The sequence below is a fragment of the Borostomias antarcticus genome (assembly GCF_949987555.1).
Source record: "Borostomias antarcticus genome assembly, chromosome: 33".
Classification (NCBI taxonomy): Eukaryota; Metazoa; Chordata; class Actinopteri; order Stomiiformes; family Stomiidae; genus Borostomias; species Borostomias antarcticus.
In genome coordinates this window covers 4,549,487-4,574,486 of record NC_140266.1, presented here as the reverse complement: position 1 = coordinate 4,574,486, position 25,000 = coordinate 4,549,487, and the positions used below count along the sequence as shown (strand labels likewise).

Here is a 25,000-nt window from a genome sequence, read left to right as displayed (position 1 = left end):
GTAACATAGGGGTAACATAGGGGTAGCATAGGGGTGGTATAGGGGTAGCATAGGGGTGGCATAGGGCTAGCATAGGGGTAGCATAGGGGTAGCACAGGGGTAACACAGGGGTAGCTTAGGGGTAGCATAGGGGTAGCATAGGGGTAGCATAGGGGTAATAGGGGTAGCATAGGGGTAGATAGGGGTAGCATAGGGGTAGATAGGGGTAGCATAGGGGTAGCATAGGGGTAGCATAGGGGTAGCGTTCTCCCCAGAGGAATGTCCTTAGCTACTTTATCACCACCAATTAATCTGCTGTGGTTTTGTGCACTTCAAGGCTTGACTCCAAATTCACTGTCGTCAGTAAAACGTTTTTGGAGAATATAATAATATATAATTAAGCAATAAACCACGAGAGGGCGTGTGTTATGGTGATTTTATAACAGCTAGGGGGCGTTGTTATATCAACCAAAGCTTTATTTGTAAAATATAATGTAAAATATTAACATTTATTCAAAACGAAGCATCATTCCCTCAAGTCCTATGAAGGTATATTTGGTGCAAAATAGCTGAGCACCTGTAACAGTAAATTTGTAGTTGTAGAAAATAGCCACACGTGTAGAACAAGAGGCGAAGCAGCATATTCACTGGTGGACCTACGAGTGACGCCGCTCTCTTCCATTTCATTCAAGCCCACACGTGACGTCTGATACTGGGCTGGAGGGACACGTCTGTAAGGCAAGCGGAAGGGCCTCATCCACATCCATCTTATTCAACGTTGTTTCGTCCCGTCCCCCCCCAAAAAAAGAAAACCAGTATGTGGCGGTCAAGATTTATTAGTTGCGGCCCATCACAAATAAATCAATATATAGGAAACACTGGGCTCTAGGCCATCAGTGGCGATTGCTCCTATATGCCAAGGGTAGCCTGGCATACTCATACTAAATCCAAATAAAACTTGATTTTTGCGCCTTCTTTCAGTGAAAGAAGGCAGAAAAATCGACTTTAATACTGTTTTTGACTTAAATGTGTCTTGTATTCTGACATCTCTTCATTTTCATCTGTGTACTGTTTTGGTAGTGCTCTGTCGCCCCCTACAGGCCGCGTGAAAATAAACAGTCTGCACTTAAAGGGATATTCTGGAATTTTTGAACTAGGCCCTCATTTTCGACTTACCTATGATGTTTTTGACTGATGGAGATAATTTTCAGTTAATTCCATGCTGTAGATAGCTTTGGGTCATTCCAATTTCCACAGGTGGCTAATGCTAGTGCAACCCTATTAAGTCACGTTAGCCTGTCCAGAAAACACCCCCCAAACACCCAAAGCGCACCCAAAAACAAATTAAATATGAATAAAGTCTCTTGGGGATGCTTTTGTGTCTATTTACCATCTGTTTTGAATTCAAACTATTGTGTAATCCGTTGTGGTTTGGAGACCTATATTATTAGATGCTCTGAGTGTTACTCTGCCTGCTGATTCACAGACAGAAATATAAGTTCCATTAACCAGAGCGGATTACACGGCCATTTTGAATTACATAAACACGGAACATCATTTTATAGTGTGATTGTAGGATTGTCAAGCGCTCTCTTCCGACCGAGTCCCACACAGGCGCACACACAGCCTCTCTCTCCCGCTTACAAATCACCTCTTGTACCCTAATTATAGGCTATGGTTTATATTAAGAGATTATATCAGGTCACACACACACATTTTTATAACTTTGTGTTATTATTTTTACTTGCAATATTATCTACTAGTATATGCATAATAAGCATAATATGCATCTTCCTTTATGCTAATATGTATCTTCCTTTATGCTAATATGTATCTTCCTTTATGCTAATATGTATCTTCCTTCCCCCCCCAGATACACAGCAGCTCTCTCTCACAGAGCCCCCACAGGTCACAGAGGAACAGGAGCTGTGGACCAATCAGGGGGCAGAGCTGCAGTCTGAACCCACACACTCCATATTCACTTCTCCCAGTATGAAACCCCACTGTGATCTGGAGGGCTGGTCTGAACTCCCACCTCTGGACCAAGAGAACAGAGAAAGAGACTCTCTACCCACCGACACAACTGAGGTCCAAATCAAATCAAAGTCTGATGAAGAGGACTATGGACCAGAACCAGCCAGTGACTCTCAGCCCCGTTCTGTAACTCCAGACTGTCCTACAGCTCAGGGTTTAGAGGAGGAGGAGAGAGGAGAGCTGCTGCCTGAAGGAACGGCCTGTCGCCTCAGGCGTCTTCCTACCAGAGGGCTGAAATCAAGGAGAACCCAGGCTAAGTGTTCTAGACGTAGTCCCAGCCCTTGTTCCAGCCCCGGCCCCGGCCTCAAGACCAAACCCAGCCTCTGGACCAGGCCTATCGCCAGCCCCCACTCTGGCACCGAGAGTGAAGATGTTTCTTCTGGGGAGGCTAAGAGCAAGACGGCAAAGAAACCATATCGGTGTGAGGAATGTGACAAAGCTTTTAGTGACAAGGGTAAATTAGTTAAACATAGAAGAATCCACACTGGAGAGAAACCATATCAGTGTGAGGAATGTGACAAAGCTTATACTCAGAAGGGTTATTTAGTTTACCATAGAAGAACCCACACAGGAGAGAGACCATATCAGTGCCAGGACTGTGACAAAGCGTTTACTGAAAAGGGTAGACTAGTTAATCATAGAAGAATCCACACAGGAGAGAAGCCATATCAGTGTGAGCAATGTGACAAAGCTTTTAGTGAGAAGGGTAATTTAGTTAGCCATAGAAGAATCCACACAGGAGAGAAACCATATCAGTGTGAGGAATGCGACAAAGCTTTTAGTGAAAAGAGTCGATTAGTTAAACATAGAAGAGTCCACACAGGAGAGAAACCATATCGATGTGAGGAATGTAACAAAGCATTTACTGAGAAGGGTAGATTAGGTAAACATAGAAGAATCCACACTGGAGAGAAACCATATCAGTGTGAGGAATGTGGCAAAGCTTTTTGTGAAAAGAGTAGTTTAGTTGTCCATAGAAGAATCCACACAGGAGAGAAACCATATCAGTGCCAGGAGTGTGACAAAGCTTTTAGCCATCAGACTTCTCTAATGATCCATAGACGATTCCACACGGGAGAGAAACCATATCAATGTGAGGAATGTGACAAATCGTTTAGTGAAAAGGCTAGATTGGTTAAACACAGAAGAATCCACACAGGAGAGAAACCATATCAGTGTATGATATGTGACAAAGCTTTTAGTTTTAAGACACTTTTAATGAACCACAGAAGAAGCCACACAGGAGAGAAACCATATCAGTGTCAAGAGTGTAACAAAGCCTTTAGTCAGAAGACATCTTTAATAAACCATAGAAGAGTCCACACAGGAGAGAAACCATTTCAGTGTCAGGAATGTGACAAAGCTTTTAGTCATAAGACTTCTTTAATGAACCATAGAAGAATCCACAAAGGAGAGAAATGATATCAGTGGCAGAAATGTGACAAAGCTTTTAGTGAGTAGATGAGTTCGTAGATAGAAGTATCTACAATAGACAGGAACCATATCGATGCCAGGAACAGAAGCTTTTAGTCAACGAGTCGTTTGAGGAGCCTTAAATGAGTGAAACAGTATTATAGTAAAGTATTGCATAGCTTAAGTTTTCGTGATAAGAATTCTATAACTTCTTGAGGAGACACAGGAGAAACCACATCTGAGCTGTTGTGATAAAGATGTCCTTGTTCGTCCGAGGAGTGGATGTATTTGAGTTGAGGTGGTGAAGTTTCTGTTCAACGGAAACAGCCTGTTGTCTCACACACCTCAGAGTGGACAGATGTCCAGAAACATATGATTTAAGAAAGCTGTGGATGTAGTAAGAGGCATCTGTCTTCATTCTCTATGTACAGTATAATATAGCGATAAATATATCACTTTGGAAAGCTATGGCATAAATTTTGAAAGGTACTCTAAGGAGGAACCTTGATCGGATCGTAGAACGTGGTAAAACTGCCAACTTGAGACTTTGTTTAGAGCGATCGCCTGTGCGCTAGGCACATAGTCTAGTTTAGATTTGATAATCTGGTAACCCTCATCTCCTGTGCGCTAGACACATAGTCTAGTTTAGATCTGATAATCTGGTAACCCTCATCTCCTGTGCGCTAGGCACATAGTCTAGATTAGATCTGATAATCTGGTAACCCTCATCTCCTGTGCGCTAGGGACATGGTCTAGTTTAGATCTGATAATCTGGTAACCCTCATCTCCTGTGCGCTAGGTCTAGTCTAGTTCACAGCTGATAATCTGGTAACCCTCATCTCCTGTGCGCTAGGCACATAGTCTAGATTAGATCTGGTAACCCTCATCTCCTGTGCGCTAGGCACATAGTCTAGTTCACATCTGATAATCTGGTAACCCTCATCTCCTGTGCGCTAGGCACATAGTCTAGTTCACAGCTGATAATCTGGTAACCCTCATCTCCTGTGCGCTAGGCACATAGTCTAGTTCACACCTGATAATCTGGTAACCCTCATCTCCTGTGCGCTAGGCACATAGTCTAGTTCACACCTGATAATCTGGTAACCCTCATCTCCTGTGCGCTAGGCACATAGTCTAGATTAGATCTGATAATCTGGTAACCCTCATCTCCTGTGCGCTAGGTCTAATCTAGTTCAGATCTGATAATCTGGTAACCCTCATCTCCTGTTCCTTCTCTCACTGGTGCTTTATTCTATCATTACATTTTTTCATGACTTTGTCAATCAATTTGTTCCTAATGAATTCACATCATTGTTTTCTGTTTGTTTCAATTTGTGCTTTTTAGAAATACCAATGTATTTGGGTCCCTTGAGAGCCCAGTCACATCCCCATATGCAGGTTCAATAGGTGGAGAAAAAAGTGCAGGATTGACATGTAGTTTATTCTTGGGGTGTCAGTAGTCCAGAGATCAGAAAGGACGTTTGGGAAGAAGTGCTTCCTGGACTCAAAAAACATCTGTCAGAGGTGCTGTTTGGTTCAGGAAACATGTAGATATATCAAACAAGGCTCTCTCTTAAAAATATTAAATACCTTTGTTGAGGTGGTATGATCCTGATGAACCCAAACAAAACTTGACGTGTTTCAACAAGCCTTCGTTAGGGAGATGAACAAATCAGAAGTAGTCCATGTATGTTATGTTAGTAGGATGGGGGTTCATTAGGCCTCCTGAAGTCTATTAATTAATTAGGCCTCCTGAAGTCTATTAATTAATTAGGCCTCCTGAAGTCTATTAATTGCATTTTGTGTGTTTTACTTTTCTTTTTTTTTTTTCCTTTATTTTAATCACCCTTGTTGAAGGTATGTCTGTAACAAATACATTGATCGATTGTTTAATTGTAACTATTTGGCTAATAAATTGATTAGCCTGCATTTAAAGTATCTGATTCTCTTCATTTACCATCTTATCCTACTTGATTAATATATTGAGGCATAAAAGTTGACTTACATACACATGTGCTCAGTCTATATGGAATTATGTAGCCGCTGATTACACACCTGACTTTGTCTCACGTTTTCTTTTATTGTTACATTTTCACAAATCATTTTTCACACAACCATAACATAGGCTAGTTCATATTTGATGGTTTGAAGCCAGATCTTTGTTCAACACCGTTGAAAACAGTGACGATTGTTATTGAACAGAGAACAACAGTTGCTACATCTAAGCAAACAAATTAGAATATTATAGAGTAGGATCAGAAATATTGTTCCATTTACACCATAGAGACCCTAAAGGAAACTGATGTTCAGTTCCAGTAGTAGATTGCACACCTCATCCTCTAACTCTTCAGACAGAGATACATACATCACACAGGTTGCAGCGAGTCTCTCTTGGTGAGACCATAAAAGAAGAGAGACTACAGCCAGCGACGCTCCCCAGTGGTGGAGTTGAACAGGTAACTTCTCCCAGAGACTGTGGAGACAGGAAGTGAGCAGCAGGGTGACTGTTCACATTAAAGACACGGAGACACCAAGGAATGAACCAGAACTGTTGTGAATGGCGGCCATCTTTACACAGGCGTAACCACAGCTCTTACCGGGGTCTTGGGCTTTACCATCAAACCTCTGAGAGAAGAGAAATGAGTGTTTACGGTAAATCTCATCCAGACTGCATCTCACACTGACTACAGTCTCCTTAGTCCCTGATGACTGGACACCTACCATGAGCTCGTCCTGCAGACTGACTTTAGACAGGCTGGCGTCGCCCTCTAGTGGTGACTGCAGGGAAAACATCTATTAGTTCTGAAAAACCATTGAAGCAAATGAAGCTTCTCAGCTTAACAAATAAATTGCACAAAACCAGATCATAGAATCAATCTTACCTGGTCATTCTCAAAGGCATCATTTTGACCAACATGTGTGCTCAGTGTGTCAATCTCCTCCCTGATCAGGACACACACACACACACACACACACACAAACAATAATACATTTAAAGGACAATCTTGACAGTAGCTTGTAAACGTAGCTCTGCTATGGGACTCACATCTGAGGAGTCGTGTCTTTCGCTCCCCAACCCAGGGTGCTGCAAGTAGAAACACACACCACTCGTTATGGACAAACACACAACCTACTTATTCTGCTGTGTGTGTGTGTGTGTGTGTGTGTGTGTTTAATCACCACACCGTCTCAGGATGGCCCAGGTGATCAAGCCCGTTACTAGGAAGAACAGGCCCCCGGTTACAGTCACCACGGCAACGAACCATGGGTCTGGGTCCCAGAAATGTGAGTTGACGGTGACGACCTGAGCAGCCTTCGTCTGGAGGAGAGATAAAAGCCTTGAACCTTGAACCTTGAACCTCACCATACTGCTGTCATTGCATCCATACATTACACTACACCACTGACATGCTGATTCACATCTCATACTGCTTGATTATTGTTTGTATGATTTAGTAGCCAATTACTAAATATTCTTAACTTGCTTTGGGTGTGACCCTTAACGAGCTGGGTCATAACACTGGGGACTTTTATTGTGAAGGCCAGGCTACTCCTAAGAACTGTCCCACAATGCCTCAGGGCAGCCCGTAGTGGTGCTGAACCTACTGTAGTGGAGGTGGTTGGGGTAGCGGTGCTGAACCTACTGTAGTGGTAGTGGTGGTGGTTGGCGTAGTGGTGGTCCAGGGGACCACAAAGATGTAGGCCACGACATCGGTGTGATGTCTGCCGTCCGACACCGTGACGGTCACCTCAAACAGGGTGCGGTCGTAGACGCCGTCCACCACGTAGGAGAAGAGGCTCCGGGAGAACAGCTCCAAACCCACCATCTGGAAACGGTCCACTGCTGCACCTGGGTCCACACACACACACACACACACACACACACACACACACACACACACACACACACACACACACATAAAGATGAGACAAGATAAACTTTAATAAACCATGGGGGCGGGTTTGTGGGAAAAGACAGAACAGAAGAGGTGGTTGATTACTATTCTTGCACTTTGCCTTCAGCACTAGATTATGCTCTTAGTCACTAGTTTTAGAGAGAAGATGCACTTGTGAGTTCTGGTGAGTAGTAGTACATTGGCTTTTCCTACGTTAAATGCAATTATTGTTAGTCGCTTTGGATAAAAGCGTCTGCTAAATGACTAATGTAATGTAAAAGAGGTACACACACAAAAACACCAAAATACACAAACTCTCTCTCCCTCTAGAACCCCATGTGCCTCCTCTCTCTACCCCCACCCCCTCTCTCACACTCCCTCACACACAAATACCGTACACACACAAACACACACTCTCTGACACACACATACCGTTAGTGATGGTAGCAGTGAGCGGGTTGTTGTCGGCGTCCGTGCAGCTGAGTGCCAGGATGGGCAGGGTGGCGGAGCGGGTGGAGAAGATGGAGGACTCGTAGGAGATGGGATCACACACCGGAGCGTTGTCGTTCACATTCTGACACACACACACACACACACACACACACACACACACACACACACACACACACACACACACACACACACACACACACACAGGAGAACTGCACTGGAGACTCACAAGCCATGTTTCCATCCACTTGTCAATCGAATTGCTAAAAATATGAATGCGAATAAAGCCGGTGAACGTGCGTTTCCATCTAGAGCTTTAAATCGGATAAAGCATTTATCACAAAAGACTTTTATCGAACAAGAGAAAATCCGATGAGATCGACAGTACAAACTTTTTGTCGATTTTCATGACTTTTAATCGAATTTTACTGTTTTCATAAGGCATTTTTAATTCGATATAACTTAATTCACATAAAACGTGTGGATGGAAACATGGCTACAGTCATCATCATACGTTGTTACTCTATGTTCCGGAACCCCTTCATCTACGGCTCATTCTAGAATGTTCTTTTAGAATGTATTTGCCTTGGCGATGATTCACCATGTGTAGTTTTGCAGTCTAACAAGTTACAGGAACCTTCCCAGGAACTATGCCTAGCCCGTCCCTCACCTCCACTCGTATGAAGATGTCCTGTGTTCTCCTCTTGAGGTTGGTACGGTCTACATCCTGGTCATAGTCCTCTGCCTGAACACTTACAACATGAACCTGCTGCGTCTCAAAGTCCAGCTCTCGTCCCAGGTACAGCTGTCCTGCAGAGGGAGAGAGAGAATGAGAGAGAGAGGCAGAAAAGCAAAGAGAGAGGAAGAGAGAGAGAGGGAGAGAGAGAATGAGAGAGGAAGAGAGAGAGAGGGAGAGAGAGACAATTCTGCCATGTGAAGGCAAAAGTAAAGTCGAAAATAAATGTCTTTAACAGAGACGCCCAGACTAGGGTATGTTTTGTTCTAACAGTTAAAATACATAATTGAAGATGGATTTTGTGAATTTTGAACCCCCTAGTTGGTTCTGAACCAAATGACAGCGATGCTAACTTTTCAGCCTACAAAATGACATCAGACCTCACCACTCTATTGGTTGTAATGTTGGGGTGTAATTTAAAGGGGCAGCTGTAGCTCAGTTGGTAGAGTGGGTCGTTCAATGATCGAAGGGTCAGTGGTTCGAATCCCAGCTCCGACTGTCCACATGTCGAAGTGTCCTTGAGCGAGACACCTAACCCCAAATTGCTCCCAATGAGCAGGTTAGCACCTTGCATGGCAGCTAACGCCATTGGTGTGTGAGTGTGTGTGTGAATGGGTGAATGAGAGGCCATTGTAAAGCGCTTTGAGTGCCGCTAAGGTGGGAAAGCGCTATATAAGTGCAGTCCATTTACCATTTAAAGTATGTACCATAATACTGAGTAGTGAAAGTCATGTGACTCTGGTTGGACAGCGGCGGGGTGGTCAGTAGCCCCACCTCCCTCGGGATGGACGGTGAAGCCGGGGTCTCCTGAGCTGATGGAGTAGCGTACGTTGGTGAAGGGCCAGTCGGTGTCTCTGGCCTGCACCGTCCCCACAGCCCAGCCGGGCCTGCTGTCCTCGGGGACGAGCAGCTCCAGGGGGGCCAGGAACACAGGCTCAAACTCGTTGACCGGCGTCACCGTCACCAGCACTTGTACCTGGGCTGGACACAGAGACCCCAGGCTGGGGTCATCACTAACACTGCACATGAACACACACTCACACATGCATTCACACGAACACACACTCATACATGCATTCACACGAACACACACTCATGCATGCATTCACACTCACACACACTCATACATGCATTCACACGAACACACACTCACACATGCATTCACACGAACACACACTCACACATGCATCCACATGGGCACACCCAGGCATGCAGCCAGGCACAGACACACACACACACACACACACACACACAACTGACATGTGAGAGGAGGGGTGCCTGTGTCCGTAGCCAAGATGGTGGCCTCATACTGGAAGTTATTGGAAGCGATCTCAGCCGTGTCGTAGTCCAGCGTGTTGTTGACCTGTCAGGGAGAGTGAGGGCGACTGAGGGAACATATACTGTACTTCTTTACTATGAAAAATAATAATAAATAATGATATAGTACAATAAAGATCATAATTGCATTACCTGGAGCTGTCCGTCTTTGAGGCGGAACTTGAAGCGTGACACGCTGTTATCGAGGAGCGTGAGTGCCACCCGGTGGCCGGTGACGTCCAGGTCCACACAGGTGAGGGAGCCCAGGTTCCTGCCCACCTCAGTGGTCTCGGACACCTCCAGCCTATCACAGCACACAGCATCCAGACCAATCAGAAGGCTTCATCCAGCAAGTCCTATATGAGTGTGGTCTAGTTCTGGGAGGGGTGTGGTCTGGTTCTGGGAGGGGTGTGGTCTGGTTCTGGGAGGGGTGTGGTGTGGTTCTGGGAGGGGTGTGGTCTAGTTCTGGGAGGGGTGTGGTCTAGTTCTGGGAGGGGTGTGGTCTGGTTCTGGGAGGGGTGTGGTCTGGTTCTGGGAGGGGTGTGGTCTGGTTCTGGGAGGGGTGTGGTCTGGTTCTGGGAGGGGTGTGGTCGGGTTCTGGGAGGGGTGTGGTCTGGTTCTGGGAGGGGTGTGGTGTAGTTCTGGGAGGGGTGTGGTCCTATAGGGGTGTGGTCTGGTTCTGGGAGGGGTGTGGTTCTGGGAGGGGTCTGGTTCTGGGAGGGGTGTGGTGTAGTTCTGGGAGGGGTGTGGTCCTATAGGGGTGTGGTCTGGTTCTGGGAGGGGTGTGGTCTGGTTCTGGGAGGGGTGTGGTTCTGGGAGGGGTCTGGTTCTGGGAGGGGTGTGGTTCTGGGAGGGGTGTGGTTCTGGGAGGTGTGTGGTTCTGGGAGGGGTGTGGTGTGGTTCTGGGAGGGGTGTGGTCTAGTTCTGGGAGGGGTGTGGTCTGGTTCTGGGAGGGGTGTGGTGTGGTTCTGGGAGGGGTGTGGTCTAGTTCTGGGAGGGGTGTGGTGTTCATACACAAACAGGGAGGGGGAGCAGAGGGGCGGGTACTCGTTGACGTCCAGGACGTGGACGGTGAGGGTCGCGGTGCCGCTGCGTCCGTCTGCCAGGCTGAACCCCCGCACCAGAACCACGCTGAGGGCCAGGGCCCGGTCCACCTCCAGGTCCAGGTTATACGCTGTTCTGATTACACCATCCTCTGGAGAGAGAGAGAGAGAGACCTGTAACTGTTTATTATTATTATTATTATTATTAGTAGTAGTAGTAGTAGTAGTAGTATTATTATTTTTATTATTATTATTAGTAGTAGTAGTAGTAGTATTATTATTATTATTTTTATTATTATTATTGCACATTGGATTTGTTTTGTTGATTTGTGTCTCTGTGTAAATTCATCATCACTGTAAATGAGGGAAACCTCAGTGCTTCACGAGTATAAATAAAGAAATGAAATGAAATGAAATGAGAGAGAGACAGAGAGAGAGAGAGAGAGACAGAGAGAGAGAGAGAGAGAGAGAGAGAGAGAGAGACAGAGAGAGAGAGAGAGTGACAGAGAGAGAGAGAGACAGAGAGAGAGAGAGAGAGCATTCATTTCAATCAGATGATGCTTCAGCACAGAGCAGATGAGCGTCTGTTCTCACCTCTCCCGATGGTGAAGGGAGCGTAGTCCCTCAGGAAGGTGTAGAGCACACGAGGGACTGAGGGGTCGGCCCTGACGACCCCTACGACCCCACCTGCTCCCTGGTTCTCATAGACCGACACGTTCTGGGAAGGGAGACTGAGACGAGATGACTGTTAATCTCCTGCTATCACCTCTACATCTGACAAGGACTTCTGTGCACTTCTATGAATCCCCCCAAAATAAAGGGTCAGTTTCGCAGACATAGATTAAGACTAGTCCTAAACAATATCAATGGACATGCTCCTTCTTAAACCTCAACTATCTGCGCTGGGGCACTGGTCCGAGGAATCAAAGCATGCTCGGAATTGTGGGTAGCAAGGTGACCACCGTGTGTCAGCGCTCACAGGAAGTCCAGGGGAGTGCTGTCCCCTCTCAGGACCTTGATCCGGATGGTCCCGGTGCAGTTCTCTCCCTGTCTGTCTCTCACAGAAACAGACACCACAAACTCCTGCACAGCAGCGCCCCCGTGAGGACAGACAGAGTAACACACTGAGAATTAACACTAACACTGCCACACGTAGTAGCAGTAGTAGTAGTAGTAGTAGTAGTAGTAGTAGTAGTAGTAGTAGTAGTAGTAGTAGTAGTGGTAGTAGTGGTAGTAGTAGTAGTAGTAGTAGTAGTAGTGGTAGTAGTAGTAGTAGTAGTAGTAGTAGTAGTAGTAGTAGTAGTGGTAGTAGTAGTAGTAGTAGTGGTAGTAGTAGTAGTAGTAGTAGTAGTAGTAGTAGTAGTAGTGGTAGTAGTAGTAGTGGTAGTAGTAGTAGTAGTAATAGTAGTAGTAGTAATAGTAGTAATAGTAGTACTACTAGTAGTAGTAGTAGTAGTAGTAGTAATAGTAGTAGTAGCAGTAGTATCTTATTGATCCCTGAGTGGAAATTGCACTGGTTACATCAACATGACACAGACTAGAATACACATTTACAATAGATCGAACATTTAAAGAAATCAGGTGAGTGAGTGCGGCATTTTCCCAATTAGGACTAAATACATTCAACAAGTGTTCAATAAAAACTGTTTTTCATATGCAGAAGCGTGATCCAGGATTCACCTTGGGTCCCCTGTGGTAGTCAAACAGATGGGTGGAGATGAGACTGCCTGATGCACTCATGTGGAACTGTCCACTGGAGGAGGTAGGGAAGACCTGGCTGATAGAAAACTAACACACACACACACACACACACACCATGAACATTCAGTGTACAAAAATACATAATTTAGATCCTATCACACATTTTTAATTGCACTCATGACCATGTCATCCAGGACTGTCCGATATATCGGACACCCAACGGAATGAGTGGCCTGACGGTCGTGGATGACGAAATGGTGACATGGCTCCTGGAGGAGTGCCCGGATATATAGACCGGGTGACCCCTCACCCAGGCTCGGGGTGGTACAAGGATAGCCCCTCACCCAGGCTCGGGGTGGTACAAGGATAGCCCCTCACCCAGGCACGGGGTGGTAAAAGGATAGCCCCTCACCCAGGCTCAGGGGGGTAAAAGGATAGCCCCTCACCCAGGCTCGGGGTGGTAAAAGGATAGCCCCTCACCCAGGCTCGGGGTGGTAAAAGGATAGCCCCGAGCCTGGGGGGGGGGAGACACATTGAAACCCACACAAAGAAAAAGAAGAATGTCACTTAAGCTACACGCTGAGGTAGCCGGTCTTACGGAGAGGGTGTCGTTGTGGTCTGGGTCGGAGGCCAGGACGGTGTAGACCCTCACAGGGACCGGAAGGTTCTCCGGGACATGGACCTCAGCTCCTACACAGACCTCAGCAATCAGCCTCCCCCGATACGGCAACTCAACAATAACAGTGAGGTCTTGAGTGGATGAGGTGTGCTTGATTTACCGTACCGGGCAGCTGGAACAGGGGATCACACCGGGGAGGCTCATTGACGTCCAGCACTCTGATGTGGAGCGTTTGCTCCAGGTAGCCGGACGCTGTGGCCAAGCCCAGACGCACACTGACCAGACTGGTCTGCTCGTAGTCCAGGGAACCGTTCAGCACTATCTACACACACACACACACACACACACACACACACACACACACACACACACACACACACACACACTCCACTTTTTTGACTGACCTTTTTACTGTTTTGTTAACATATTTTATCATCTTTTTTTGTACAGTGCTTTGGGTTCGAGAAATGCCTTAACCCTTTTAATACGACCACGTCACCGGCAACATTTTAAAAAAAATCTAACAAATATTTTATAATATAAAAAAAAAATCTAACAAATCTAAAAAATTCCTCACTCCAACACTTGCTGAAAGCTGAGAAACTGCGCTTTCTAGTATTATTGGGAAAATCCAATTAATATTTGAAATGTTGTCACTGTATTTTCAGGGTTAAAAGGGTTAATAAATCAGATTTATTATTATTATTATTATTATTATTATACTGTAAATCCAAAATGGAGATGTGACAGCGCTCTGTGACACCTGGACGTTGAAGATGCCGGAGACGTTGGTGGGGTTGAGGACGGGCGTCTCCAGCAGGGGGACGGGCGGCCTGATGGACAGGATCAGGACGGAGGGACGCGGGCTGGAGCTCTGCACCTGGAACTCGGCCACCACGGCCCTCGGACGCCTGCTCTCTGGCACACTCACCCAGGCGGGCAGCCCTATGAACCCTGGGGGAGGACACGGACATGCGCACACACACACACACACATGCACACACACACGTACACACATGCACACCCACATACACAAACATACACGTGCGCACATGCACACCCACATACACCCACACACACGTACACACATGCGCACCCACATACACACACATACACGTGCGCAGATGCACACCCACATACACACACACACGTACACACGTACACACATGCACACCCACACATACACACACACACACACACACACACACGCACACACACACACACACACACACACACACACACACACACACACACACACACACACACGCGTCTCTGTTTACACTGTGGTAAAACTGTATCTACAACAGTAGATGCTGTCCAGGCCAGAGAAGGGGTGTTTATTGAAGGACTTAATACATTCATTGTGATCATAGACAGAGATTGATGGTAGAACGTCAAACAGGAAATGAATGAAACACAAATACTTGCTACATGGCTGCTATCTGACATTACATGTCCATTTACCTGGGCTGAGAGTTGGGGCGATGGTAGTGGTGATGGTGGTTGGTATGGTCGCTGTAGTAAGGCAATTACAAAAGGTCAATCAGCCACGCTACCTTTTGACTCTATGGGTATCATTCTAGAAGAAATATTAGTTTGTGTCTCAACAATGCATGACAACCTTGGACTGTGGTTTACAGAAGCACAACCCTGATTGGATGAACCAGGATTCTACTCACTTGTGGCAGCAGCCGTGGACGCAGGTGAGGGTGAGGGGGAGGGTGTCAGCTGACCTTCTGGAGAGAGAGAGAGAGAGGGAGGGAGAGAGAGAGAGAGGGAGGGAGAGAGAGAGGTGGAGAGAGAGGGAGAGAGAGAGAGGGGGAGAGAAAGAGGGAGAGAGAGAGAGAGAGAGAGGAGGAGAGAGAGAGGGAGAGAGAGAGAGAGAGAGAGAAAGAGATAGAGAGGAGGAGAGGGAGAGGGAGAGAGAGAGAGGAGAGAGGAGGAGAGGGAGAGAGAGGAGGGGAAAGTGAGAGAAACAGGGAGGAGGGAGGAGATAGAAAGGAATGCAAAACTTCACTTCAGCAGCGCATCCACTAGGGGGCGCAGTTACCACATTTCCCCTCGCACTCAAAGCCATTCAGGAACAAAGAGCAAGAGGTTCATTAGCTGGTTAGTTTTCTAAACCACCAAACCTCACAGAGCTCCAGTCTTCTGCTCTTAGCGGTCTTTGATCATTGATTGATCAACGAGCAGTTGGTCCAGACCCTGATTCAAGGCTTTTGTACTAAAACAAAGACTTGTACCCTTTGAGGACCCCAATGATACCAATTAATGGGCACTGATCAATTAAAACACATTATCTCTGGAGAAAATGTCTTAGTTCACACACACCAAAAGCACAGCTCTCAACAAGACATATAGCAAATCCGTAGTACCTTCATATAACACATAATAGAGATTTACAGTTGGTTGCAGATAGTTTAAGAACTCACCAGTAAAAATATGAAGCTGTAAAAATACAGTCAGCACACTGATGAGAGGTGTGTTCAAACCCATATTAGGAGGTTCTGTTCTGCCAGGCCCGGCTATAGGACCGCTTCTCTGGGCTGGCAGAGCGGGTATAAGGCAAGTACATGGTGAACGTGTGTGTGTGTGTGTGTGTGTGTGTGTTTCCTAGCCATGGTTACCTGAGTGTCCAGAAGGTTGTAAACAACACACGCCTCCTCATGATGACATCACCACCTCCTGCCTGTTCCTGTCATATTTATTGTTCATAAGTCAAGACAAGCTGATAAGACACTGCATATGTTCTATTATTATATATGTAGAACTATATCACCAAGAAGTAAACTGGACAACAGCACACATGAAAGCTCCTTAGGGAGAACTCTATAGTGAGAACTCTATAGTGAGAACTCTATAGTGAGAACTCTATAGTGAGAACTCCATAGTGAGAACTCTATAGTGAGAACTCTATAGTGAGAACTCTATAGTGAGAACTCTATAGTGAGAACTCTATACTGAGAACTCCATAGTGAGAACTCTATAGTGAGAACTCTATAGTGAGATCTCTATAGTGAGAACTCTATAGTGAGAACTCCATAGTGAGAACTCTATAGTGAGAACTCTATAGTGAGAACTCTATAGTGAGAACTCTATAGTGAGAACTCTATAGTTATAGACATATACAGTAAGTCACAGATGACCAAGCCAGGAGGTTCTGTGTTGGGAAGACGGGGTGGAGCTACATGAAGGAATCAGAATTGTGATCAGTCTGAGAGGAGAATTGAGGGAGACCTTTTTAGGAGGCAGTAATGACTTAATGCATGTTGCCACACAGACTGCTTTAATTACTGTTCAAGAGTGTAGGGGAAGAGGTTTGACTCTGCAGCGACACACACACACACACACCCACGCACCCACACACACACACACACACACACACACACACACACACACACACACACACACACACACACACACACACACACACACACAGAGAGGGGTACCTTTTTAGAGTACCGTTGTTATAGCCCACTTTCCAGGGGGAATTATGTTATCATAAGTAAGAAAAAAAAACAACTTTCAACATTAGTCAGGAGCACAAAGGCTTTGAAAGCAGAGATGTAAACTCACATAATTATTTAATTGACAGCAGGGGTCAAATTTAGACCTCCAAATGGCCAAACAAGATGGAATCCATAAAAAGCTTGTTATGTTTCCAGACTCTTAGCTAAGCAGTACTTTATTTTGCTCTTGCTTTATCTTTCTTGTTTTTATTTTGCATTAATACCACCGGATATCTTGATCCCGCTTTGCCCTGCTGGTCTAAAGCTGTATCACTCCGCGGATCTGTAGTCATTAGCGTCCTTATCATGTAAAGATCACTGCGCTTGAATCTGCACACGAAAAGCGTCCCATCCATTCTGGATTGACTCCGATTACTGGAGAACAATCTTCGGAGTTAACTGCACTTGAATAACAATCCCTCGCAGGAGATGTGTAAATTGGTGATTACTGTCGCTGCACACGAATGGTAATGAGCAGATGGCGACATGCCCACGGCGACAGAGCTGCCAAGGCGTCGACACGACGTGGTATGACGCCAGTTAGACTCGGTTTGGACAAACTCAATCACCAAGTCTCCTCAGAACAGACTGTTGAACGTGATGCTATTTAACTGTTCCATCCACATTCTGGCTTGGTTCTACAGTTCACTCTGAGAATACTCTGGTTCTACAGTTCACTCTGAGAACACTCTGGTTCTACAGTTCACTCTGAGAATACTCTGGTTCTACAGTTCACTCTGAGAACACTCTGGTTCTACAGTTCACTCTGAGAATACTCTGGTTCTACAGTTCACTCTGAGAATACTCTGGTTCTACAGTTCCCTCTGAGAACTCTGGTTCTACAGTTCACTCTGAGAACACTCTGGTTCTACAGTTCACTCTGAGAATACTCTGGTTCTACAGTTCACTCTGAGAACACTCTGGTTCTACAGTTCACTCTGAGAACACTCTGGTTCTACAGTTCACTCTGAGAATACTCTGGTTCTACAGTTCACTCTGAGAATACTCTGGTTCTACAGTTCCCTCTGAGAATACTCTGGTTCTACAGTTTACTCTGAGAATACTCTGGTTCTACAGTTCACTCTGAGAACACTCTGGTTCTACAGTTCACTCTGAGAATACTCTGGTTCTACAGTTCACTCTGAGAACACTCTGGTTCTACAGTTCACTCTGAGAATACTCTGTCTTGGTTCTACAGTTCACTCTGAGAATATTCTGGTTCTACAGTTCACTCTGAGAATACTCTGTACTGGTTCTACAGTTCACTCTGAGAACACTCTGGTTCTACAGTTCACTCTGAGAATACTCCTCGTGATGCCTGTTGAACACACGTGACCCAAATACCTCCAAGAATTTCGACTGCTGACTGACTAGTCCCTATTGGGAGATTAATCATACTGAATTTAAATTGCATGGAATGTTATCCTATCACGTGTGGGAGAATCTATTGGAATGAGCATCACTAAACACTTTTAATAAAACTCCAGTTATGTGTTTAACATGCAGTAACTTTTCTATAGCACAGTATCCAGGATCAAATCAAGAAGTGGCCATCCGCGCATCATCATCATCATCATCATCTTCATCATCATCAGTACTGTAGTCTCCAGATGTGTCTGTAAAAAAGGAGGAGACTTGCAAATTCGTCGTTCCGACTCCCAAGCTCTGATTGGCTGGTTCAGGTACGCCAGGTTGTGATTGGCTGCTTGGTGCTCACTGATGAAGGATCGAATCGGACAAAAGCCCTCCCGCATCACATCACTGCTTTACGCGTCTCAGAGATTCATCCCAGGCGTCTTTACGCACCATTTATAGATAGATATAGGAGAATATCTCTCGTTGGTTGGACTTACATCTCAAGTGGAATATAACAGTCTAAATGTAAGCGATAGGAGACTATTGGATCCTATGTCAGTAGTTAAACTGTTTATAGACTGACTGTAACAGTTGCAGGAATTGATCTCGTAATTGTTCTATTCTTTCAGGAGTTGATTGCTGCCACTGAACGGAAAAGAAATGGTAAGAAAGATTTGATCTCGCAATTTCAAGTTAATTGGACATCATGAAAACTTTCATTTAGCTGCACTGCCATCCATTGAGTTCCTGCAGACTCTTGATCGTGATGCCGTGTTTAGTGGACTTGTGTCCGGTGGAACGGTTTACGCCGGTTTGGAAAGACTCTCCGTTTCATTCCGTTGAATCAGCGCGTAGGCGAGCCGCATATGGCGGAACCGCAACATCTGCAGGGCGACGCTGTGCGCGCAGACGGCGATTGTCCCCTCTGGTGCCCAAATGCCTCTTGTGTAGTGATGCCATTCTCTGTACCATGTGTCGAGGTACACACAGCCAAATGGCAGTTTATTAATTAGAGAATAGAACTACAAAGCATATGGAGAAGAACATGAGGACAGGCTATAAGCAATTGTATATGGCTTGTTTTGTGTGGTTTAATTCTTTGTAGTCCCCCCCCCCCCCAAGTACCTCAACTTGGAACAAATGGTGTGACTGTTTTTTTGTGTCACTTGTTCTACTGGTGTGACTGGTGACTGGGATGTACAGTTAGGTCCCCTTGGTTAAGTCACTTTGGATAAAAGCATGTACTAAATGATAACAATCTAAATGTTTGGTGACAGCCCCAGTTGATCAGACGTCCATCTTTAGATAAGCTGTTTCTTTTGCATCTTTGTGACTACATGCCCCATAAAGCTGTGTTGTGGCTGTAGTTCCTGGAGCCTCTTAACCGTGTTTTGTTACTGACGAACGGGAGGCAGATTACCTCAGAGTCCAGTGGGCCACTCGGGTCTGGGAGTCTGGTCCAGTGGACAGAAGTGGACAGAAGTGTCCGTTCATGCGCTGGTCTGCTGGGGGTGACCTCTGTGCCTGGGTCAGCCCCAGACATGGCCCTGTGGTCTGGTGACCTCTGTGACTGGGTCAGCCCCAGACATGGCGCTGTGGTCTGGGGTAGGTTGAGTCACTGTGGACGGGCTTTCTGTCTGACCTCTGCTCCTGCTAGGGTCTCCCTTCTCCGCCAGGCCAGTGGCGCCCATGCAGGCTGACAGATGAAGGTCCACTTGCCTCTCGTAGTGTCAGACTCTCACTAGCTGTCAGATAGCTGGAGGATTGTAGGCAGTTTTTTGGGGGGGGCGGTGAGGGGGGGGGGTTGTAGATCTGACAGAGATCAAGGTGTTCACAATGATCATCTCTCATCTACATGGGTCTGAAATATTAAAACGCTGAAATTCTCCACTTACTCCATTCAACGTTTCTTTCCATCCACCCTTTATGTCTCTTTTGAAGCCTCGGTCTGTGTGTGTGTGTGCGTGCGTGTGTGTCCATGTGTGTGTCCGTGCACGTGTGTGTGTGTGCGTGTCAGTGTGTGTGTGTGCGTGTCAGTGTGTGTGTGTGTGTGTCAGTGTGTGTGTGTGTGTGTCAGTGTGTGTGGTATCTATTCCGTAAATATATCCCGCTCTGTTATGTGATCTTTCAACCCTTGTTTGATTTTGAGCGTGAGACGGAGCAGCTCACTGGTCAGGTGTGGACCAATCAGAGTTGAGTCATGTGAGAAGAGAGAGAGAGAGGGGGAGAGAGAGAGAGAGAGAGAGGAAATGGTAGTATTATGCTCTTTAGCGTGTCACAGCTGACTTTCCTGGCCAGGCATCGCGCTCTGACACTCCCCTTAAAGAGACAGACACCTGAACTGCCCCTTCAACTGCCCCAGAGACACCTGAACTCCTCCAGCCTGTCCCTTCAACTGCCCCAGAGAGATGTTTATGCTTCAGATGTAAAGGTGTACTCAGGTTTATTAATGTTCAGTTACAGAAGTGTGTGTGTGGGTGAGGTATTGAGAAAGTTGTTGATGGAGGCGGGTGAAATTGAGAGTTTGTTTATCAGGTGGGTGAGAGGGGCAGAGGGCTAGTGCAGCCTGCTCGTCTCAAGGCTGGGAATTGGCTGTAAGTTAGCAATTATAGACAGTGGAAACTTATCAGCCTCCCAGGCAGCAGGCCTGAGCCTGTCCTGTCACAGTTAACCCCGTAATTCCCACAGCGTTCCAGTTAGAACCAGTCACACTCTCCGTTCCCAAAGTGAAACGTCATTTTCTATCGACATTTTATCCGCGTCATAATTCACTCAAAAGTTTGACGAGGAAATTGTTCAAACAAAAGACTTCCTCGTTTTTGTTTTCTTTAACAGTGTATCAGTGTATGAGTGTCGGCATCTTGACCTTGACCTCCGACCCTGTCCCCTCTCTTGTCTGACCCCGTCCCCTCTCTTGTCCCTCTCAGCTGTGTCTGCGTGACTCTGGGGACTGCCTCCGGGAGCAGATGACCTACATGATGAGGTCACTCCAGGACCTGAAGCACATGAGGAGGGGCTGCTCTGCCCCGCCCCCCCCCGCCGTCCAAGCCCCGCCCCCGGGCCCCGCCCTGGCCCAGCGCTCCGCAGTGGCGCGCGCCTGCCAGCAGAGGGCACTGCAGCGAGAGCGCCGGGCGCGCCTGCGGATTTCTGACGCCAGCACGGCCAGTACCTACGACTCCGCCTGCTGCCTGGCCATCCCGCTGGAGGAGGAGGAGGAGGAGGAGGAGGAGGGAGAGGGCAGGGGGGCGAGCAGCCGGCTGGGTCTGGGTCTGGGCTCCCCCAGCAGCGAGAAGAGCCTGGAGTTCGACTCGGGCTTCTCCGAGGCGTCGTGGCAGGACGAGGGCGTGGTCCTGAGGAGGACGAGGAACGTCCGGGTGTCCTCGTCCGCCTGCCTCCGCACCAACCGGGCGTCCAGCGGACGCGTCCGGCCCAAGTCCACCTCGGACGCCTGTCTGGAGACGTGGACGTCGTTCGTGGCCGGCGACCCTGAGGACTGGACCACGTCCCTGCTGACGCGGGGGCGTAACCGCCAGCCCTTGGTCCTAGGGGACAACAGCTTCGCCGACCTCATAGAGAACTGGATGGACCTGCCCGACTGCCCCGAGCCCGCCGCCGACTTGAAGCCCAGCTCCGGGCGCCGGCTGGCCAAGGGCCTTCTGGGTAACATGCGGAGGAAGCTGGCGGGCATGTCGAAGAGCATGGAGGGCCGGGTGAGGATGAGGTCCTCGGACTCGTCCACGCGCGCCAACCGGACCGCCGCGGCGCCCAAGCGCCTGTCCTGCCCCGTGGGCGTCCAACCCCGCGCCCCCTTCTTCCACCAGTCCCACTCGGGGCTACATGAGCTGGACACGGACTTCTACCAGTTCACCGCCCTGATGACGTCCGGCAGTCGACAGCCAATCATCTGCAATGACATCATCGGCTACATCTGACCCGGCTGGCGTCGGGCGGACAGACTCCTGGTATCATGAATGGACGGACACTACCCAAAGAGACGATTGTTTCATAGTAGAGTGTTCTCTCAACTGTGCTCAGACTTATAAGCTGCCAAAAATAAACAAAATGTTACTTGAAAATGGGTGTATTCTTTTTGTGGGTGAGATGTGCGACACTTGTTCAAAACACACTGTGAAATGAGTTTCGGATAGATTATTGTGCCTGATTTCAATCAATTCTTATTGATTTTTATTCATTTATTATCATTAATTACCTTTGCTGAGTGAGTAAGTAAGTAAGCCTTAAGAACCGATGTTTCTCGGGCCTAGTGGTTGAGAGTTGAGAGTCGGGTTCAGAACAGAATGTTCTCTCAGGGCCCAATCTCACCACCACACACCTCCAGGGAGGAACAACCAAGTTATTTACAGTCCTGGGAGAGAGAAGGGGGGACAGAAGAGAGAGAGAGAGAGAGAGAGAGAGAGAGGGGTTGTATCAACACAGGACTCTGAGACAGACAAACATACAGGCTGGTGGTCTCAGCCACATGATGCCTGAGGAGCTAACCTCCTGTGTGTCTCCAGAGAGAGAGAGAGAGAGGGAGGGAGGGAGAGAGAGAGAGAGGGAAGGAGAGAGAGAGAGAGAGAGAGAGAGAGAGGAGAGAGAGAGAGAGAGAGGGAAGGAGAGAGAGGGAGAGAGAGAGAGATAGAGAGACAGAGAGAGACAGAGAGAGAGAGAGAGAGGGAGAGAGAGAGAGGGAGAGAGAGAGAGAGGGAAGGAGAGAGGGAGACAGAGAGAGAGAGAGAGAGAGAGGGAGAGCACTGCAGCAGAGCATAGAAAAATCCCTTCAGAGACCAGGCAGGCGAACTGAACGGTGAGACCAGACCAGGGGTCATGGTAAGTGGCACCAGTCGGTTGCCGTGGGCACCCAGGGGTCACACCTGAGATCTCTGGGAGGTCGGTGGTCTCTAGTCAGGTCTTTCCTGAGCAGCTGTGCAGATGGAGCAGAAATCTACTTGTTCTGTGTCGCATGGTTCTCACTAGCACTCTCGCTAACAGCCCCCCCCCCCCCCCACCACCACCCCCCCACCAACCACACAGGTGGCGCCAACTCATCCACACACATCGCCTAATGAAGGGAGACATTTGTTTGAGTTCATTCAGTTAAAAGCGAGGGAGGCGTAAGGGTTGGGATGAGGGTTAGTGAACACCAGAACAGGATGAATATATCTTCATCATGGTGGATGGGATTATTACTCCCTTCGTTAATGATATAATCTGAATCGTAGAACGATAGGAGGAAGTGATGGGCGAGGAACCCGGTCCAGGTTCTCTCATGTTCCCCCGAGCTCCTGGGGTGCCCCCGGACCCCGGCGGTCATGCGTGATGGGGGGACGCAGGGGATTAGGGAAGAGGGATGGCCCTCTCACGGTGTCATCTGTCTTGGCCTGTTTATCTAGCGCTGCTGGCTAGCTGAGCGGCCGCCAGGCCTGGTCCAACCAGGGCAGCTGTCAGAGGGAACTCGGATCCTCAGATCTATTTAAATTCCCACCCTGTGGGAAGAAAGAAAGGAGAACCAATCTCTAAGGGAGGCTGGTTTTACTTGTAGGAACACTTTTAAAAGAACTGTGTGAAATAGGTTCATCTACTCTTTTTTTTGATGAAACAAGTATTAGGTTGAGGGGATTTTTTTTTTTTTAGAATCCCCAGGTTCCTATTGGAGTAGTACATCAGTGCACCAATCAATCAATCAATCAATCAATCAAAGCTTTATTTGTATAGCACATTTCATACCCATTGGCAACACAATGCGCTTTACAGAGAACAAGGGAGGAGGGCATACGACCCACCCCTACATATTCCAGAGGGAAGCAAAAAACAATAATCACCCAGGGGCCAGAAAAGTCAGTTGTAAAAATTCTTCCCTGACCCCTCTCAACAAGGCGATGGAGCAAGCTCCAGGAGTATGTTTGTCTACCGGCTAAGAACATTTATAAAGCAATAAATTACATTAAATTACATTCTACTCTATCTTTCTCTAGATTAGTCCAGTCTTGACCACCTCATCCTGGGGGCTGGTTAATAATCCATAGCGCTGTCCAGTGTCATCATGCTGTAGATGGGACCATTCAGATACAATCACCCCCACAATGCTCCTCATTCTAAACCGGTAACCATTCGGTACGTTGGACTCCAAGATATCTGAATATTCATCCTCGTTCATCGCTCATAGGGATTGTTCTGCACAGTGAGTGTGTTCACACCCCGTCCGCCTGTGGACATGCACTCCTGGAACACGTTCACACTCAAGATTCATGTTTTAGGTGGAGATTGTGTGTGTGTGGGGGGGGGGGGGGGAGGTGAGGAGTATCTGATTCTAAATCGACCATGTCTTTTAGCACCCAGGGACCACCCGGAGACAGGGAGAGCCAGGGCCAGATGTGGGTTGCTGGTTCCGGAGAGCATGCGGCCTCCTGCTGAGGGAGGGACTAGGGGGGCAGGGGGCCGACCAGCAGGAGCAGATGTGCACAACCAGCACCCCCTGGTTGAGGATAGGGTAGACCCCCCTCTCTGCCAAGTCTCTGTTTAATTAACAGAGCCCAGGGAGGAACTCCAGTGGTCCCAAACAGAGGCCCTGGGGTCCTAGTGAGAACAGTGCACGCTCACTAATCTCTCATTCCCATCACACGCTTGGTGGTTATCCCTGGAGTAAACACAAGCAGGCCTCAGCCGTGCACGGTCACTGTGGTTGTGTGTGGTCACACTTCCCAGGAAGAGATGGGTAGTAAATGAATCTGACCCAGACCTCATGAGCGCTGTAAGCAAATCTCACTGTAACAGAACAAAGGCTGATGAGTTGGATAAACCTCTCTCCTACTGTACCCAGATAGCAAGCGGATCTGGGCCATATACAGGCCAGATCTGGCCCTTGTGGCTTAGTTCCGGCCCATATATGGCCCAGAATTATTACACATCCGCTTGCTATCTGGGTAATGACAGAAGTATGATATCCC

The 25,000-nt window shown here is 47.4% G+C and overlaps 2 protein-coding genes across 2 annotated transcripts; one reads left to right on the top strand and one right to left on the bottom strand.

Moving 5' to 3' along the window:
• Window positions 1-5,826: 5,826 nt before the first annotated feature.
• On the bottom strand, window positions 5,827-14,766 carry LOC311327663 (cadherin-related family member 4-like; the record flags this gene model as incomplete). Its single annotated transcript, XM_084460749.1, has 19 exons — window positions 5,827-5,899; window positions 6,024-6,051; window positions 6,148-6,204; window positions 6,309-6,369; window positions 6,612-6,745; window positions 7,071-7,276; window positions 7,755-7,896; window positions 8,443-8,582; window positions 9,283-9,489; window positions 9,769-9,871; window positions 9,979-10,129; window positions 10,840-11,020; window positions 11,463-11,586; window positions 11,883-11,951; window positions 12,549-12,656; window positions 13,168-13,259; window positions 13,354-13,510; window positions 13,952-14,142; window positions 14,745-14,766. The coding sequence occupies 19 exons, from the start codon at window positions 14,764-14,766 to the stop codon at window positions 5,844-5,846; spliced, it is 2,229 nt and encodes a 742-aa protein (XP_084316875.1). The 3' UTR covers window positions 5,827-5,843.
• A 4,874-nt stretch (window positions 14,767-19,640) lies between these two features.
• Window positions 19,641-21,985, top strand: LOC311327661 (PAK4-inhibitor inka1-like; the record flags this gene model as incomplete). Its single annotated transcript, XM_084460747.1, has 2 exons — window positions 19,641-19,658; window positions 20,981-21,985. 2 exons carry the CDS (start codon window positions 19,641-19,643, stop codon window positions 21,983-21,985), a joined length of 1,023 nt encoding a protein of 340 aa, XP_084316873.1.
• Window positions 21,986-25,000: the final 3,015 nt, after the last annotated feature.